At 30.8% G+C, this 18,490-nt stretch overlaps 1 protein-coding gene across 3 annotated transcripts; it reads right to left on the bottom strand.

The window, feature by feature from the left end:
- Positions 1-48: 48 nt before the first annotated feature.
- On the bottom strand, positions 49-16,530 carry LOC130649106 (ras-related protein Rab-26-like). 3 transcript variants are annotated; one of them, XM_057455322.1, is made up of 10 exons: positions 7,937-8,135; positions 6,470-6,580; positions 5,392-5,433; positions 4,987-5,053; positions 4,488-4,540; positions 4,181-4,246; positions 3,755-3,811; positions 2,739-2,815; positions 2,206-2,314; positions 49-1,551 (listed from the first exon to the last, which is right to left on the bottom strand). In XM_057455322.1, the coding sequence occupies exons 1-9, from the start codon at positions 8,036-8,038 to the stop codon at positions 2,215-2,217; spliced, it is 675 nt and encodes a 224-aa protein (XP_057311305.1). In that variant the 5' UTR covers positions 8,039-8,135; the 3' UTR covers positions 49-1,551; positions 2,206-2,214. The 3 variants fall into 3 exon arrangements, with proteins under 3 accessions (XP_057311305.1, XP_057311306.1, XP_057311304.1); XM_057455323.1 differs by lacking the exon at positions 7,937-8,135 and adding an exon at positions 16,348-16,530 and having other exon boundaries at positions 49-2,314; XM_057455321.1 differs by having other exon boundaries at positions 49-2,314; positions 7,937-8,133.
- Between the last annotated feature and the right edge of the window lie 1,960 nt (positions 16,531-18,490).

Raw genomic sequence — 18,490 nt, 5'->3', positions numbered from 1 at the left:
TATTTATTATCAAAAAACAAGGATTTACTAAAAAAAGAACACAAAGAATTTGTTCATACTATCATGTATGTATTTATAGCTACAAAATATTAACATCTATTTTATAAACACTCATAAAAATAATCTATATAGACCTCTCTTTAGATCTACATGATTTGGCACAAGTGGAGATGTGAAACATAATGGCTACATATTTTGTTATCTAAGAAAATACAAATAAATTCAGAGCATATACTTTACGGAAAGAAATGAATGCAAAAGGAGAGGTTACAGAAAAAAAGAATGCGGAATTGATGTTTGACATTGTTCAGCATTCTTTGAGACAGGTAAGGGATTTACATTCTAAGACTAAGAATGTTGTAACATCTTCTGGCTGCACAGTTTTTAAAAAAGTGCTTATACTCTGATTCTATTATTTTGCAAGTCTCACACAATTTTATCCCTACACATTCATTTCCCTAAAAGTATATCCTTCAAGAACTTTAAGTATTCTGTAATATAATGATAAATATACCTGAAATAATAATTAACAACGCTTTTTAAGTAATAAATAAATTAAAAAAATATGTCAGAAGAAAAAGTATCTTCATTACAATAAATTCAACATTAATTCCAAAAAAATAAAATAACAAATAATAAAAGAAATGAAAGATGTAAGACTACACTTAAAAATAGTAATGTTTGCTGTCAGTCAGCTGGTTACAAAAATTATTTGGTAAGAAATGCTTTTAAACTGATCATAAAACCAAACCAAAAAATAATTTCTTTTCGTAACTCCAATTATTAAATATAATACTTCGGTACATCCATTTCACATAATCAAAATTCTATTTTGGTCTCTATTTAAGTCCTTATAAATACTTATATGGTTTCATACAAAATAAAACCAGTTAAAATGAGCAACATGGAATTTTATTTTCCCCTCAAAATATTTATGGGAACAAAAATTACCCAAAATAAAACATGTGTACAGAGCTATTGTCCAATGGCCCACATGCTGTTTTCACAACCCAAATGCGAAAAACTCCAAGTAAACACAAACAAATTTTATTGCGGTATATACAAAGAGTTATTTATTTCAGAAAAGGGTGAGGTTAAATTTCCTTTTAAGATTAACATTTTTTTAAGACAAGTTGAAATAGCTAAACTACCACCTAGATGACAACAAAAATGTCTAACTACAATAATGCAAAAAATGCACTCCAAGCACCAAAGAAATCCAATTTAGAAGAAAATAATTATAAAATGTAATTGATTAAACAAGCCTAGTTACATAAGCATCCTTCTTTAATTTGTTTTTTTTTTGCAGGCAGTTAATGTTGAAAGTGACAAATACATTTATATTGAAACTTCTCTTTGTACAGCATACGCTTGATGAGGTTCTTAAGCCTAAATATTTGATGTGTACTAGCTTTGTTATCAATAAATGGTCTAATATTTTTCAATACTGGAGCTTAAAAAATTACAATCAATTTGTCTGAAGCCTTTCCTTTTACCTTTGTTGTTTAAAAAGAAGTGTGTATGAATGTATGGAAAACATGACAGCAACACCTAAAAATAATTAAATTGCGCAAAAATAAAGACATCTAAATCTATGAAAATCAGAAGTAAAAAAAAAGATAAAAATATACAACAAAATATGTAATGTTTGATATTATACAACCTCAATAATTTTACTGGGTGACATAAAATGCAAAACTCTTCACTAACCAGTCAATATGTTATGTTCTGAAATTTTGTATTAATGTAGATTATAAATTGATCTTATTCCAAATTAACATACACTTTGCAAACATTCTTTGACATCTGCATTAAAACAGATTTTAATGACAAACTACAAAAAAAATGCTCCTCACATATTTTCCATTAACAACAGCAAAAGGTAACATTGAAAAAAATACAGAATTTGAAAGATGATCTGTTTTTGATTTAACTAAAGCAGCTGTATTTTTATGAAAGAGATTGGATCATTAATAGAGGATCCTTATAGTGTATTAGAAACGAAATCAGTTTCATGTGGAAATCAGTTTGCAATTCGATTGGGACAATATTATCCATTCTCTGATAAAATGTTTTAAATTAACTCTATAAATAATTGGTAAGCACCTTGGTTGTCATTTTAAATTTTGGAAGACGTAATTATCTTTTGTAAAAATATGCCATAAAAAATATGAAGACGGCATTTAAATCTACTTTAATGCTGACCAGTTAAATTCAACCACAACAGCCAGGCTTTTGTTCTTTTTCAGACACATACTGACCAATATTGAAACGACCATGCTCAGTACCCTTTACTTCCAAATGCATTAATTCCCTAAAAATAAATCATATTTCTATCAAACTTTTTTTGTTAAAATAACATCACGGTGAAACATAAAGCAGAATACAATTGACAGGATACTTGTAAACGGATATTGCCGCTAACACTCTTGACATTACGACATAATGTCTTTATACCTTACACAGGACAGAGAGAAATTACAAGTTATACCAAGTTGTTAAAGTAGTCTTTTATTCTTACTCTATTTATTTAACAATATACACTTATCTAAAAAAATATCTCACGTAATTAAAAAGACGTTTACATTTATTACAGCTTCCAGCTATGTTGCTGGACTCACAAAATTCTGAATTGTTTCCAAAAAAAGACAAACTAAAAATTAGTTCCAATTTTCTTTATTACAGTTGTACACCAATAAAAATATTATGTCAAGATATTACTGACCAATAGTACTTACCTAGATGCAGCTTCAAATGCTAAGTCTACATTCATACCAGTTTTGGCACTAGTTTCCAAAAAGGGAACATTGTAATCCTAAAATGTAAATTGTTGCAATAACACAATTTCAAAAGAAAACAGTCAAAAGTCACAAAGCCAAAAGCCACACTTAAAATATAGCTTGCAATTTTAGTCTATTATAATATTTGCATACATCTATCACCCGAAATGCACACAAAATGCGGTAAATAAAGGATGGGTGAACCTGTGGAATTATCCACGGGTCACCGCTTGAACAAAATAAAGATAAAATTATAGGAAATGATTTTAGGTGAAGAAACAAAAAGAAAACAATATTAAATCGATTTGTTTTTACTGCATATTGTTGATTTTACTGTATATTGCATTTTTTGGTTGCATTTAAAGGAAATATAACTATGGCTAAATATGCCATTTTCATGCAGTTTGGTTTAGGTCATCTATATTTGAAAGTTTGTTCATGGCTTCAAAACAACAGTGTGATGTGGTGGATATGTACCTATTTTGCAAAAGAATCAAGTTTTTACCCTATTTTTTCACTGTCTTACCATTCGCTGATGTTGCATTGAACATGATGGGTGGTTCTTGGATTCATTGGCTTTATTTGTTGATTATCAAATTAGGCTTCTGTACCGCGAAATAGAAAATCAATCCTTTTTTAATGAAAGTATTTTATTCAAGAAAAAATAAGGCGACAGGATAAAATCTAGATGCGAACAAATTTTTCAAATATAGATGTCCTTAACATTGCGTTTTTTAAGCTAGCATTGATTGGCTAGGCTAGACTAACCAAATTACATACAATAACAGAACACCATGCTATGATTCTTGTTCCTAGAGTTTCTGCTGTAAATTCTGCTGCCTTTAACTTTTTTTACTCAAGCAACCATGCTGCAGACACTTAATTTGCTTCTAAGCAAAACCAAAATTATTCTGCCTTTGTACATAGCATTACATTTCATAGTCACCACAAGATAAGAAAGAAGAAATACTTACAGATGCTAACTTTTCCCCCTCTTCTCGTTTTACTTGTCTCTCTTTAGTTAGATCACACTAACAATAAAATGTTGTAAGAGATATGATTGACAGCTTGAGAAAGATGACATTTACCCCTTAGACCGCCAAGTACACCTATTGGTTTTGCAAAAACGCCAAAATACCAACATAACATCTATTAACCATAACTTGCGATCACTTAACTTGATCGTATACAAACTAAAACCCACACGAAAAAGAATTGAAAGTCCTATCTGGAAGTTCCTAACTATATCAATGTTGTGAAAGCAGGTGACTAGAAATCGTGACAAAATATTGTTGACAAAACACCATGGATACTTCAAGTTTTATAAATAAATACTAGCTTCTAAGAGTTAATGATAAAAAAATTGTGGCTACAATTTTTGTATGTTATGGAGAACTCACCTTATTTCCAAGCAACATTACAACAGCATCATGAGGAGCATACTCCTTGATTTCAGAAAGCCATGCCTTTAAAATACAAGTTTGAGATAAAAAAAACAACCCACATGGCTAGTTCTTAATTACTGTTAACCGAATATTTTCCCAACACTAAAATCCATTTTGGTATTATTTAAAGTCGATTAGAACTGCTGCATGATTGAAAGATATTATCTTGTTTATGCTTCATTATAAATTGCACCAATGGGTCATAAATAAAAAAACGTGGGAGATAATCCATACCTGCAAAAAAACTAAAAACTTTACTCACCCTTGTATTATCATATGTTTTTCTACTTCCAACATCATAAAGCAGCAAAAGTGCTAAAGAAACAAATATTTATCACATCTTAACATAAAAGAAAAGTGTTAAAAAATGCAAATTTAAAGGTGATAAAATTATGTCAAAGTCATGTCGTAAAGCTAATGTTTCCTTATCATGATGAGTTTACACCTGTAAATAGTACACATTCAAACTTTGCGACATAACACCTTTACACTGATAAAGTTTAAAGGTCTAAAACTATAAAAAAGAAAGGTTAAAAATTTTTGATGCCAATAAATGCTTGTGGGACCATTCAGGTATCATGTATGCAAAATAATTAAATCTAAAATGATGTTATTTTTACAGTGACTTTTTTGTCATATTGTAAAAACAGTGGACATATGACAATTCATTTTATCTACAATGACGCAACAATCAACAATCGGTGGTTGCGTAGGGAGAATTTTCCCATTTTAACATGCATATATGTGAAAAATTTTCTTACCATGTGCATCTCTGTAGTATGCATGTGTTATACTTCGAAATCGCTCTTGCCCAGCAGTATCCCAGATCTAAACATCGTGAAAAGAAAATTGTTATTCCAAAAGACGAAGATTTATACATACTTGTAACGCATCCTAAAAATATTTAACAACATACTTGACTTTTTTCTTTTTTGATATAAAAGGTAAAGAACATAGTAATAATATAAAATAGCCCTCTTTGTAATAAAAGCACAAACATAGTTGTTAGGAAACTTATATATTGTTGCGTCGCAACCTTAAAACATTTTTGAATAATAGCTCACTTTGTAAAAGAAGTACACACATGTTTGTTAGGTAAAAAATAGTTGAAACTAAAGCTTGTAGAAAATAAAAAAAAATTATACAAAATCATTTAACCCACATACCTGTAACTTGACTTTCTTGCCATCGACATTGATTGTTTTATTCTAAAATTAAAATTATTTAGATTTTATGGATTATAAAATCATCTCTTAACACATTTTCATGGCACCATGCCACATGCAGCAGTGAAGTGTAAAAACATTATGGTAAAATTAGGGAAAAGAAGTTAAGGTTCAAATAAAGAGAATGAAGCCCACTACCTACATATGTTACCATTAGGTACCTAACTCTCCAAAAGATCCTAATTACCAAACCCAGCTAGAGAATCTCAGATTGGTTAAAATCAATTTAAAAACTTTTTTACTGCTTTACCAATAAGATACAAAATCTTTAAACAATATCAACACGTTTTCCTAACATTCCTGACATGTCTTTCATTTTTAATTAAAGTTTGGATTGTAAATGTACGTTTCACACAAACTATACAGAAAAATTCTAATTCTTTATTGCTGCATTCACATCTGTGTATTTTATTAAAGGGCCAAATGTTCATTTATTCCCCTTATGCCCCTAAAACATTTACATAGATGTGGCATAAGAATTTTCAAAAAATTTTTGTTCATAAAAAATTGACATAGAAGATACACAAGCAAAGAGAAAAAAAAGGAAAACTGTTAGAATACAATCCGTTTAAAAGTATGTTGTCAATTTTAAAATGCACGCTCTTTTCACTTTAAACTAATGTATTTTATTTGTGATGACAATGGTAACTTAATCAAAAAAGCTTTTTTAAACAATTTATCTACACGGCTAGAACGTGGGAAGTGCCCCATATTCTGCTTTTAGCTAATTTGTCTGTTTTGCACAAAACTTTTGACATCTCAAGTTCCTTATGATGTTTCTGAAGTTTTTGTTTGTTGAACATTGGTAAACATGTGACAAAAAACAAGTATTTTTTACATACGAAAAAAATACATAGATTTTGACTTAAGCATGGACCTGAAATTCATTGTTTACATAATACTTTAAAATAAAAATAATTTTAATTAACCAACAAAATTTAAAATTCCAGATATATTTTCCTGACTTTCCAGACTCCTGGCATAGTGGACATTTTTACAACTTAGTAAAGTAACTCACTCGAAAATCAATACCAACTGTTGATATAAAACTTCCACTTAAAAAGGCACCATCTTTGAAACGAATTAACACACAAGTTTTTCCAACACCACTATCCCCAATAAGCATCACCTAAACAGAAAAAATAATAAACTTTCAAAAAATACATAACTATAAGTTTACACATATTAACAACATTCAGTAGGTTATTTAATCAGGGTAGTGATTATGATGAAGCGTTTTCTAAACTTTAATCACACAGACATTAACTTATGTGGACAGTCGGAAACTGCTAAGACAAAAGTCGATGTGACTAAGCTTTTACTTAAGTTCATACAGGTTTGTGTCTGCAGTTGGTTTCTGACATGATAAAAATAGGATTTTAGAAAAAAAAAACAATTCCGAAAATGCAGAGTAACTATTACTTTTTATTGTAAAAAGTTAGTTTTCTTAAATACGCAAGTAGGAAAAGAATATAGCAATACTGATAACCACATTATATTTTCTTTCTTTGCCACTTAATAATTTAAATGTTTTAATGATTTTAAATATTGACAAAATGTCTTAAGAAAAATTTAGCATAAGGGAGCTTTGTAATTACTTCTGTCTTACTAATCCTGTGGAACACTTCATTTAGCTAAAAATCATGATAGGAGCCACTATGCAAGTTATTTAATAAAATTATCAACAGCCCAACTTAAAAGAAGCCACTTTATAAGAAACTGATAGTTGCCTTCCAAAAAATTAAGGAACGCTTAATAGTTGCAAAAAGGTAGAAGTTTAAAGTAGGAAACTTTTCTACACACCTTCCATCAATCATTAGTATGACATTCAGGTATTATCACAAACAAGAATTTAGGTTAATTTGGCAAATTGAAAGACTAATAAAAAATTGAAAATTTTAACGGAATATATAGAAGGCGAAAAATATATTTAATATTTTCTTTTTATATATGTTGATGAAAGTCTCTTTGTTGTTGTGTCAAAATCATGTTTTTAACTTAATATCCACCTAGCAAATTAGGAAACTTGTTAAGAAACTTTTCCTAGTAATATAACATCAGAATTTTGGACACCTTTTCTAACATTTGCTTGGTTTCATGTATTATTGTAGAACATCTTATACATTTTTCATTAAACATTTAAGCATGAAACAAGTTGGTTCAATTTTTAGGTATTTCATTTATCTGTGTAATACAAAGTGTGAACATTTGAAACCCTTTAAGGTTCAAAATGGTCAAAATTATTAAAATTTAGATTAACATGATATTTCATGATTTACACCGGATGTGATTATCTTGAAAAAGAAAACAAGTTTACATTATAACGAAACATTATACACTGCAATGTCATACACTGTTACAGCAAAAACATGACAACTTGTGATTCTGGACAGCATAATATTAAAGACAACTTCAGAGGAATGATAACCTTCACCTAGTTATTTTACATCATAATTACAATTAAAAAAATGAATAACTTGAATACCTTGAATAGATGTTTTAGATCAGGATCATTACGTTGGTGTTTGAGAAGATTTTTATTACTTGTAAATTGCAAGTCTGTCTTTGCTTTATATTTTACAACCATTTCAACAGGTTAGACTATAACCTTATATTTAAGCTTACTAGAATATTACTTCAGTTTAAAAATGAAACTAACTTTATATAAATAACGATAAAGAAGTTAAAGCTTTGGGTGCGAAAAAAAAAAGCTATACAATAACGAAAAAAATATTAAACACCTTGTGATTTCTTTTAAATCTCTTTTGTTTGGGTTGTTAAGCAAACAAAACAACTTTTATATGCATGTGATATGAAAAATATTAACCTGGTAATATTTTTTAAATAATAAATAGCTCAAAAACTAAAAAAGGAAATTTTAATTGCTCTTAGTTTATAAGAAGGAATTAACATTTTTAAAAAAGATATTGTGACGAAATAAAAGAGGCTTAGACTTGAACTGCCTTAATCTTACTCCCTTGTTCACTTGTTCACTTAATCTTACTTATCTTTGTTTTTTACCTATAGTCTCCCTTGGTAATCTTGTATAAATATTCACTTGATTTTTAAGGATAAAGGATAAAAAAAGTTGCAATTTTAACCAAGGAAATGCAAATACACTTTACCCTTATTAACTAAAATTTTATTTTAGTACATATTCCAAAATAATTTTTCTCCAGATGTATGAGAACTTTAAACAATTTCTCATTAAAGAAAAAGTACATGTGATAGTTTAGTAGATTTTTGTGACAACTAAATTTAGAAAAAAATTTCTATCTCAGAATAAAATCAAAATTGACTAAAATATCAAATATTTTTGTTTTGATCTTTATATGCTTCGCTATCACATTTTCCAGACATTTTCCAAACTCATGAGAATCTTGTCAAAAATGGATTAAACTATGCAATCCATAATCAGAAAAAAAGCATCAAGTTAATAACAGAAGTGTATAGATTAAAAAAAAATCATGTTTCAGGATCATTCTGGACTGAACCTAACAACTAATAAAAAAATAAAGCCTTCAGTTTAGGCTTTAATAACAGTGGTAAAGATAGTATTAATTATAAAACTAAAGAAATAAACCTATTTTAAGTAAACAAACAAGTACATTGAAATTATAAATAGAATTGTCAGATAATAACAAAGAAACAACTATTATACACATGGAAAACACTAAAAATCCAGCCTTCATCATAACACGAATGAAATAACAAGATGCTAATGTCATACATCAAGCAGATGTAATAGTATGTGACAAGCTTAAATAATTAATGATAATGTTAATTCATTATTTACTGAAGAAGAATGCTTACTCAACAATGCAATATCATATTTGTAACAGATTAAATATTTATTTTTTTACATATTTTACACTAACTGTGAACCCTGATGGAAAGGACACAGGCTTTAAAAATTAGGTACATTCTTGTAAGCGTGCACCCAACGTGCACTTAACTTCGTTTTACATGCACGAAAAGCTAGCTATCAATTACATGTTAATTTTAAAATAAAAGTGCACCTCACAAAGTTTGATGGTCAAAAACATATTTCTATTTTTTTGTAATCCTGTACCAGGCCTTGCCATGAGTCGCGAGCAATTGCTCGCGCTCACGAAGTGCTCGCGTAAATGCTCGTTACCCGAGCATTCTATTGCTCGCATAAATATTAACATTTTGAGATAATTGTAAACGTTTTTCTTAAGAATTGATTGGTCTTTTAAGTGAAATTCCTGCACGAACGCTCAACCTGAAACTGAAAAGATATTTGGTGTGATTATTTTCCACTCATCGTGCAAAAGTTCATTCGCCATTTTGTAAAACGCGTGCGATACGGGCATTAAGGTTAATCTTTGTTGCGCATTCATTTTGCAGTAGAAAAGTGGGGGACGTTTCAAATCGTGAACCCCAAACACGATGATCGAGCGTCCACTGGTATAGCGACTCTCTCAATCTAACTTCCTTTTCTACATGTCCGAAATAGTATGCATGACTATACTGTCGTTTTCATAAATTTATTTTTTATTTTTCAGCAAATTAAAAAAAATCTTTATCTGCATGGTTTAAATAAAACTTCCAAATTCATTCGGAAAGTTCAGGTACATAAAATTGATACAGAAAAAAAATTGCACATGGGTTTCGTTTTTTAAATTGTTTGAATAACAGTTACGGCATAAAGAAAATAATCCATTAAATTTGGACCTGCTATGGTTTCCAATTGTTTCGTCAAATGAAGAAATTATTTACAATTAAAACCATGATAAATTGTCTGTTTCGCCTGTAAGTGCAGTTTTGCAGACTTGCGTCATCCGTGCTTCGTCGGCGTTCACCTCCGCATTAGTTAAGAACCACATGGCTGGGTTTCTTGTGTAAGACCTGGTTACCAACGACGAAAGGGCCAGGCAAAAGAGATTTATGTCTACGTAGTTCTTTTAACTAAGTCAGGAGTCAGTGAATTAGCTAGGATGGTCAGGTTGGCTATGAATAGGCTTGCTCGTGGATTTCAAGGACCAGGACTATTCAATAATTTTGAGATCTAAAAGTCTCCGACCAAGACGGAAATCTATCGTAAACGAGCCACGGACATGTCCGACCAAACTGGAAATGTGACAGGCATTTTAATCACACGCCTGAAATGATTTAGGTGTGTGCCAAGGCGCACGCCTCTCCTGAAAAAGATGCCCTGAGAGACTAAATGTAAAGTTTTTTTAGCGAAAAATATGGCCAGCAAAATTGCTCGCGTGGACACTCTGACGTGAGCAATTAATTGCTCGGGAGATTATTTGCTTATGGCAAGGCATGTGTATTTTTTCTTGTCTTGAAATCTTGTCTTGTTATTAAATCAGATATAACCTACTTTCGAAATGTGTGTATTTTGCATTTCCTAAATGACTGTTAATAAGAACATCACAGGCACTCTAAACCGTTTTCTTAGAGGGAATTCATAAATACTGTTTTAAAAATTTGCGGGTGCATTTTTATTTTTATTTCTTACAAGGGTTAATATTTAACATGATTTTAATTTTAAAGTGAGAAATTAATTACTTTCCCTCTAAAATAGAGATAAGACTTGTAGAAATAATGTTTAACATTGTTTAGTATAGTGTAATATTTAGATTTCTGTTAGAAACCTTACCTTTTCTAAAAACCTTAGAAAAGATATAAAAAAAAGAAAAAAAAAAGAATTGCAATAAGCCTTTTTCAAAATCATTGCATGAAGACGAGGTTAGTTTTGATGAAATGGAGTTTTTTATTCTTTCCACTAATTTTAAAACAAACAATAGAAAGGTGAACTAACTTTTTCAAGCGTTGATTTTTTTATCTAAAAAACTTAAGGATACGGTATAACCCCCTTCAGGGTCATTTTTTTAAAAAAATTATTGATTCTTTTGATTCTTTGGCATATTTTCCTGATATTTTTAAAAAAAGAATCAAAAATATTTATTGTTAAGAGGAATAAAATGAAGAAAAATCTTCTTTATCTTTTAGTGTTTTCCATAGTGTGCTTAAAGTTTAAAATTCCTCACATATATTTAATCTGTATAATAATTAAAGAGTGTTATGCAGAACGAATAAAAAGTTTCATCTCTACATATAACATAGGAAACATTTACACTTTAATAATCTATACAAATATATTATTATTTATCATCTATACCTTTTTAATTTATTTCTTTATTATTTTCGCTTTTATCCTGTTATGTTATGTTATCCTGTTGTCTGTTTAACAATAACTAGACCCAAAGTTCTGCGAAAACACTTTACCATTAATTTTAAATTAAATATTAATGAGCAATTAATTATTCATACCGTTTAAGTGGGTGTAACATGTTCTTGCAGGTAAAAGCAAAGGTCTTCGATTTGCTTTTTCTGAAATAAAATTTTTAGTCGTAACTCCATCTTGTCGAAATTGTACAAAAACAAGTTTGTTGCGACAATTATATCTTTGGCTACAAAACTTTGCTTTTCTAACGCAGAAAGTGAGAAAATATCTAGTTATTGATCTATCATGCTTAAAAATAGAAAAATCAGTCATAAAACAGCTACTATAACACAACATATGCTATATTTTTGGAACCTTGTGTTGTTTTTGTTGAGTAAAAAAAGCAAAGTTCTTTAGAGCTGAATAAGAGCTTCACAATGATATATTTTTCAATGAACAAAAATTTTATTGAGGGGAGTGTTCGACAAAATGAATGGAAGGGTGAATTTTTTGACATTCTACTTTTTGGATTTTTTATGAAAATATTTTATCGCCATTCTAGAGATAATTTATTTGGCTTTCAGAATATATATATTTGATAGGGTTAATATAGCAAGCAGAGGGGATATTTTAAATATACTGAGTATGTGTCTCAGGGGGTTACCGTATCCTTAAACCATGGAAAACGGCAAAAAACAGCATTTAAAAAAGTTAATTTAACCACAATCCGTTTTAAACTTTTTTTAGTGATGCAGATAAAGTGGAACAACACTTAAAACATTGGCTGATCAAACCGCCAAAATTTCCCATTTCACTGTCATGATATAAAAGTGGATGGCTAAATTGACTGGCAACTAATTATGTCTTTCATGAGTTAAAAAGACACTTCAAAAATTCAAGCAATTAAAATAAGACATTGTGTATTAAGAAAGCAAAAATCAACAGGCTTCAAATTGAATATTAAAAGTGAACTGCAAAAAAATTTTTGCCCATGAGGTTTAAGTCAAGCAAAATACGACGTTGTTTAACCTTCATATGATTGACGATTTTAGAATAAAATTCAGCATTGTGTAAGGTCCATACGTTCCTGTTTTGATGATGTTAAAACAAAATACGGTATTGTTAGTTTTAATAGTTTAACTTACATACAAATGCGTTTTGATGATTTTAGGACAACATACAGGTTTGCTTTATACAAGTAAGTTTTGGTGGTTTTAGACAAAAAGCTGCATTTTGAAACTTTTTATATTTTTTATGTAAAGCTCACCTGTTGGGGTTCAAATTACTAATTTGCAAACTGAAAGCAGTCTTATCAATAAGGAGAGAACGATTGCAAAGACTTTTTGCAAAGACAGTTCTGAGAAATGAGAGATTACCTGATCAATTAATTGCCCTCCTAATTCCACGAAAAGTTTTTCTCATTTTATTATTTGCAGTAAAAAATAACCAAAATATATGAAAAAGACAAGATAAAATAGATAAAAAAGATTTTTTAATAAAATATGTGTTTATAAACTTATTTTATTTATTCAGATTGCTCATCCAGTCTAAGTTAATGTAACCTTGGGCGAGCGATACAACGCTGTGCCAAATAAGCCAAAGCATTTAGTATTCGCAACTGAGAGGTTTAGTCAGACAGTAAAAGACAGAGGTGGCATGCGCGTGAGATAGGCTAAAATTGCCACTGAAGAGACTCTTATAGTGTTGTATCCAGCATAAGTTTGAGACTGCTTATCTTATCATAATCTTAAAAAACAAATTCAAGTTCAGAAATCTATATCGCCTGGCTGTCCAAACTTTTTGTGGAAGTGGGAGATCAAATAGCTCAGCTATTAACTCATTTTTCAGAATTGATGCGTCTTTGCATGCACCAAAGCAACTGCTTGCCCCATATTATTAGTCTGGAATTTAAATAAATAGTATATAAATAACAGCTTTGGTATAACATATCACAACCTCTCGTTTTATTATTTAATGAGTTACACCTGAACTGACTTTATCTGCCATAATGTGCATCATAGGATTTGGATTATGATAAATATTCTGGGATCTCATAAATATATATATATATAAAAATTTGAGAGGAACATTACATATAGCTATATATAATTAACACCCAGAATGTTTTTTAGAAAGTGTCATAATAGTAGTGCACCAAAGCTAGCAAGAGCATTGCCTTGAGCCAGCAAGAGCATTGCCTTAGGCCAGCAGTCATTATTATGAGGGAATTTTTGATGGCCTGCTTATTTCTATTTGTTTTTGGTGATATCTGTAAACAGGTAAGGGGAGGGTTCTGTACTTAGCCGACACAAACTTGTTAACAGGGTCAAAATAATTTTTCGATGCCCTTAAACATTTGCAACTTATTTATATAAACACAATATATATGATCAAAAATATAACTGTGTCATCAAATCTGTTTAATAGACTGTTTTTTAGTTATAAATGTCAGGATTATTATGAAATGAAAGAGCAACATGCAGCAAAAACCATAGCGTGTTTGGCCCACCAAGAGGAGAACCATCTAAATAGACTTTGTAGCTTACTATCATAGGCTAATTCATGGCAACCACAGAAAATTAAAATGTAAATTCCAGGACATTCCAGGACAAAATTGTTTGACATTCCAGGACAATTCCAGGGAAAATTGCTAACGTTAAAATCACAGACCTAATAAAACCTTTGGCGAAACAAGGAAATTTTTGAGATGCATGAAATGCAACCTAGAATTATTGTGTGACCACTAGAAGCCAAATACAGCATTTTACAAACCTCGTTTTAAATTAACCCTTTTACCCTCTTGACCTGCAGATCGGGTTCTGTGGATTTCTGATGTGCAGGCCTTAAAGCTTGCCTAAATATTTCCGAAGGAAGTAAGTCATTTCCCTATTTGAAAAATATAACGGATTTCAAGCTAGAATCTGATGATAAGATTTAGTCTTCGACAGAGAAGTAGTGATCAATACCGAAAGATTCAGAATAAAAAGAGAATAAAGGAGAAGTAATAGTGCCCTTCATTGGGAAATATAAAAGATCATGTGACCTCTCAAGGATGACATTTTGAAAAAAGATACACTAAAATCAGTTTCTTTTGAAGGAGCCTTGTTTTAATAGATTCCGTTCAGTTGTTTTACCTTGAATCATTTACCGTAAAAAATAGCCATTTTTGTTCTGGGAATTGTAGCTGGTTTATTCTAAGGAATGAAGTAACAGTGAGTGACGTGTTAGAGCTAGAATAACTTTACCTTACCTAGATACAGTCTTTTTCAGGTGTATTTGAGTAGGTGTGCGTTGATTCACATGTGTAAATCAAGTAACATGTGCAAGTAACATACATGCAAAGAATGTTACGCATGCGATACGGGCCCCCGAGGTTATTTTTGTTGTGCATTAATTTTGCAGTAGAAAAGTGGGGGACGTTTTAAATCATGAACCCTAAACACAATGATTTTTATATTTCTTGTTTATTTTTCAGGTCATCGCAAGCAAATAGGTAAAAATATGCTTTGTTTTCGAATTGAAAAAATCTTTATCCACGTGGTTTAAAAAAAACTTATTCGGACCTGCTATGGTTTTCAATTGTTTTGTCAAATAAAAAAATTATCTACAATTAAATCCATGATAAAATGTTTATTTTGCCTGCAAGTGCATATTTGCAGACTGGCTTCATCTGTGCTCCTTTGGCGTTCACCTCCACATTAGTTAAGAACCACATGGCTGGATTTCTTGGTGGTTAACAACAACGAAGGGGCCAGGCAAAGGAGATTTATGTCTACGTAGTTCTTTTAACTAAGTCAGGAGTCGGTGAATTAGCTAGGATGGTCAGGTTGGCTATGAATAGGCTTGCTCATGGATTAAAAATACCAGGACTATTCAATAATTTCTGAGATCTAAAAGTGTCCAACCAAGATGGAAATCTATCAGACGTTTTGCCTGACGAGTCTCCAAAAATTATTTCGAGGGCTGCCATCGCACGCTACAAAATAGATTTTATAGGTTGATTTTGAAAACTCAATACTTATTTTCTCAAATTCATTGAAAAATATACCCTATGGTCATCCAGTAAGTCTAGAGCATATTGCAATTAAAGTAGTTTTGGTCTTGTAAACTAACTTTTTTGACCATATTGATTGGTTTAGAACAAATATATAATACAAACAAAATGTTACAGTACGCGGCTACACAATGCAAACTTCATTTTCGGGATCTTTCATTAATAACAACAAAATTTGAATGTTAATTTTCTAAGAACCATTAGGACTAAAATAAAAAAAAATAAAAACAAAATAAAAATCTTTTTTTTTTCAATTTGCAAAGCTAACATAAAAGCTTCCTTAAAAGATCGGTCTCTAAGAACTTTTTGAATCTTAATGATCGTTATGACATCTCATTCATTGATTATGGAAAGTCAATGAAAACTTAATTAAAAATGATGCTCAATGATGTAAAAACAAAAGGTTTAGGAAACATCTAGCTATTTAGTACTACTTGCAAAAATCTTTTTCGGCAACGTTTGTAAAAAGATTTAAATATTTGGAATTTCAAACATATTTCTTAACATGATTACTTTCCAGGACAATTCCAGGATTTTTCCATGACCGTGGTCACCATGTAATTGCAGTTGACCCTGACTGAAAAAGTTTTAGATATATGACAATTGTGCTATTCTACAATATAAGCTAAAACCATTAACTCACTTTAAAAGCAAAGTCATATGGATTGCGGATACTTGGTCGGTCTCTTGACATGCCATTCTGTGCCATACTTTTAAGTTTTTGTTTCTAGTTTGGATTAATTTTTTGTAAAAATCATCCTGCAAAAGCACTGTGCAGAAGAAGAGGATGGATTAACTGCTTCTGCGGGCTGGAATTCATACTAAGTGATTTCGTGTAAACAGAAATTGCAAAAAATTGAAGTGCCGTGGGCAACCTCGATCCCAATACTATTTGCTTCACAAGAAGGCGCTGTGGTTTCGGTAAGTTATCAGAGAGTAAAAGTTTCTGAAGCTTGCGCTGTGGCGAAGAAAGAGTACTTCTTTCTGTGCTTGTTGCACAGTCAACGAAGTAACAATTTTCCTGTCACATATTTTTTTTTTATATTTTTTATATATTTTTTTACATATATTTTGGGGGCTTGGTGGTTAAGGCTATTATAGCCTTCTTCTCGCTCCTGCCATTTTTTACCTCTTTAGCTACTATTTTTAGCATATGCAATCCTATCATTAAATTATACGATATAATAGCTTAAGATTTTTATTTTATTTTTACGGAAAACTGTAAATTCTTCAGCGGCAAAAAAAAATAAAGAGAAAAAAATAAATATTTTTCATGGAAACCTAAAGCAGAAAACGTTCTAATGATGCGTATTGTAATCTAATTTTCGCCTCGATTTTCTTTTCTGTCTGTTCGAGTAAAAATATTTTACTTGTTTATTGTTTTAGGTGTCAAAACCAAACGCCATTTTAAAGTTCTTATGTCCAAGCATTTGGGTATTTCTGCTCTGACTGGAAAGCGCATTAAAGTTGGTCCCCGACGACCACTGCTGTGTTTACTGCTGTGTTTGATTATTGTTTGACGGCTGATCCCTCTACTACAATGTTACAGAACTTTTCCACCTTAATTACTGAGTCAAATGTCTTTAAACTCACCCTGATGAAGAGTCTTCTTATAGAGCGTGACCAACCTATTCTTAATAACGCAGTTAAATCGATGCCTTTGGAATTATTTCAATAATTTCTTATTGTTACCTGTTTATTTCTTGTACATTTTTAAGTATTTAATACGTTAGAAACTAATTTGTAAATTAGTGTGGTCATGCCAACCTTAGAGTTGGTGAAAGTTCGCTTTCAAAAACAAAGTATATGGATATGTCAACTTGAATTGGTAACATTGTTTAACATCAAAAATATTTTAACTCGTATTCAAAAAAGGAAAAGAAAATAAATAAATAAATAAAATGCATGGAAATTTTTAATAGAACAATATTGCAGTAAAGACAGATTTTATTAAATGACGTTTGCGACATGTCCACGCTCGACATTAGCACCTTTCGCGTTGCGCTGTTGGGAAGCAAATGGTCCTAGGGATACAATAAAGAACTTGAGGAAAAAAACAGGAAAGTGAAATAAAATCACAATATAATCATTAAAATTCATCATTGCTTTCAAAAAGTTTGTTGTTTGTGGGAGAAAAATTATATCAATTTGTTAATTTCATTTGAACAGGAAGATTACAATGGACATAATAGATACGTGCAACCTCGCCCCAGGGCTTTATCTGACAAAAAAAGACAACAGGTCCTGGGATCGAAAATGAGACACGTGTTTTGTATTTTAAATTTGAATTTCTGCAACATTATTTCTCTGTATCCAGCGCATGTTTCAGAGCCGTAGCACACACCAATCATGTTTGGGGAACAAATCAAGATAGTTGATTATTTACCATTGTATGAGGCCGATCATGGCTGAAACGAACACCTCTGAGGAAGGTTTTGAGATTTTTAACTCCCTAAGTTAACTAAAAGCGTATTTTCTGCATGCATTAACCCTTGCATTTCGCCCCCTCTGTTACAGCACTCTTGTGAACCTCCTTTTTATATAAGCAACATATCATTAGCACGAGGCTCAAATGTTTAAAAGAACTGCGCAGTTGGAACCACTCAACATCGTTTCAACTGTTTCTGCGAACAGTGAAATCAGATTCCGAAATCATGCTGTTCTCTTTTGTTTACGAAGTGGATATCAACATCTTTTAGTCGATTAATAGATCATGATGCAAATTCACCAACCTACTCAACAGAGAGATCGACGGATCAACATTTTCTTCAATCTTATTTTCAGGG

The sequence above is a fragment of the Hydractinia symbiolongicarpus genome, chromosome 7 (genome assembly GCF_029227915.1).
Source record: "Hydractinia symbiolongicarpus strain clone_291-10 chromosome 7, HSymV2.1, whole genome shotgun sequence".
Classification (NCBI taxonomy): Eukaryota; Metazoa; Cnidaria; class Hydrozoa; order Anthoathecata; family Hydractiniidae; genus Hydractinia; species Hydractinia symbiolongicarpus.
This window is presented reverse-complemented; position numbering and strand designations above follow the sequence as displayed.

Bases quoted from the DNA above. Each gene is read 5' to 3' on its own strand.
- LOC130649106 (XM_057455322.1), bottom strand. From the start codon at position 8,038: ATGGTTGTAAAATATAAAGCAAAGACAGACTTGCAATTTACAAGTAAT. The intron at 5,054-5,391 runs GTATGTGGGTTA...CACGATGTTTAG, and splicing joins GCAAGAAAGTCAAGTTACAG to ATCTGGGATACTGCTGGGCA. The intron at 4,541-4,986 runs GTAAGAAAATTT...TTGTTTCTTTAG, and splicing joins ATACTACAGAGATGCACATG to CACTTTTGCTGCTTTATGAT.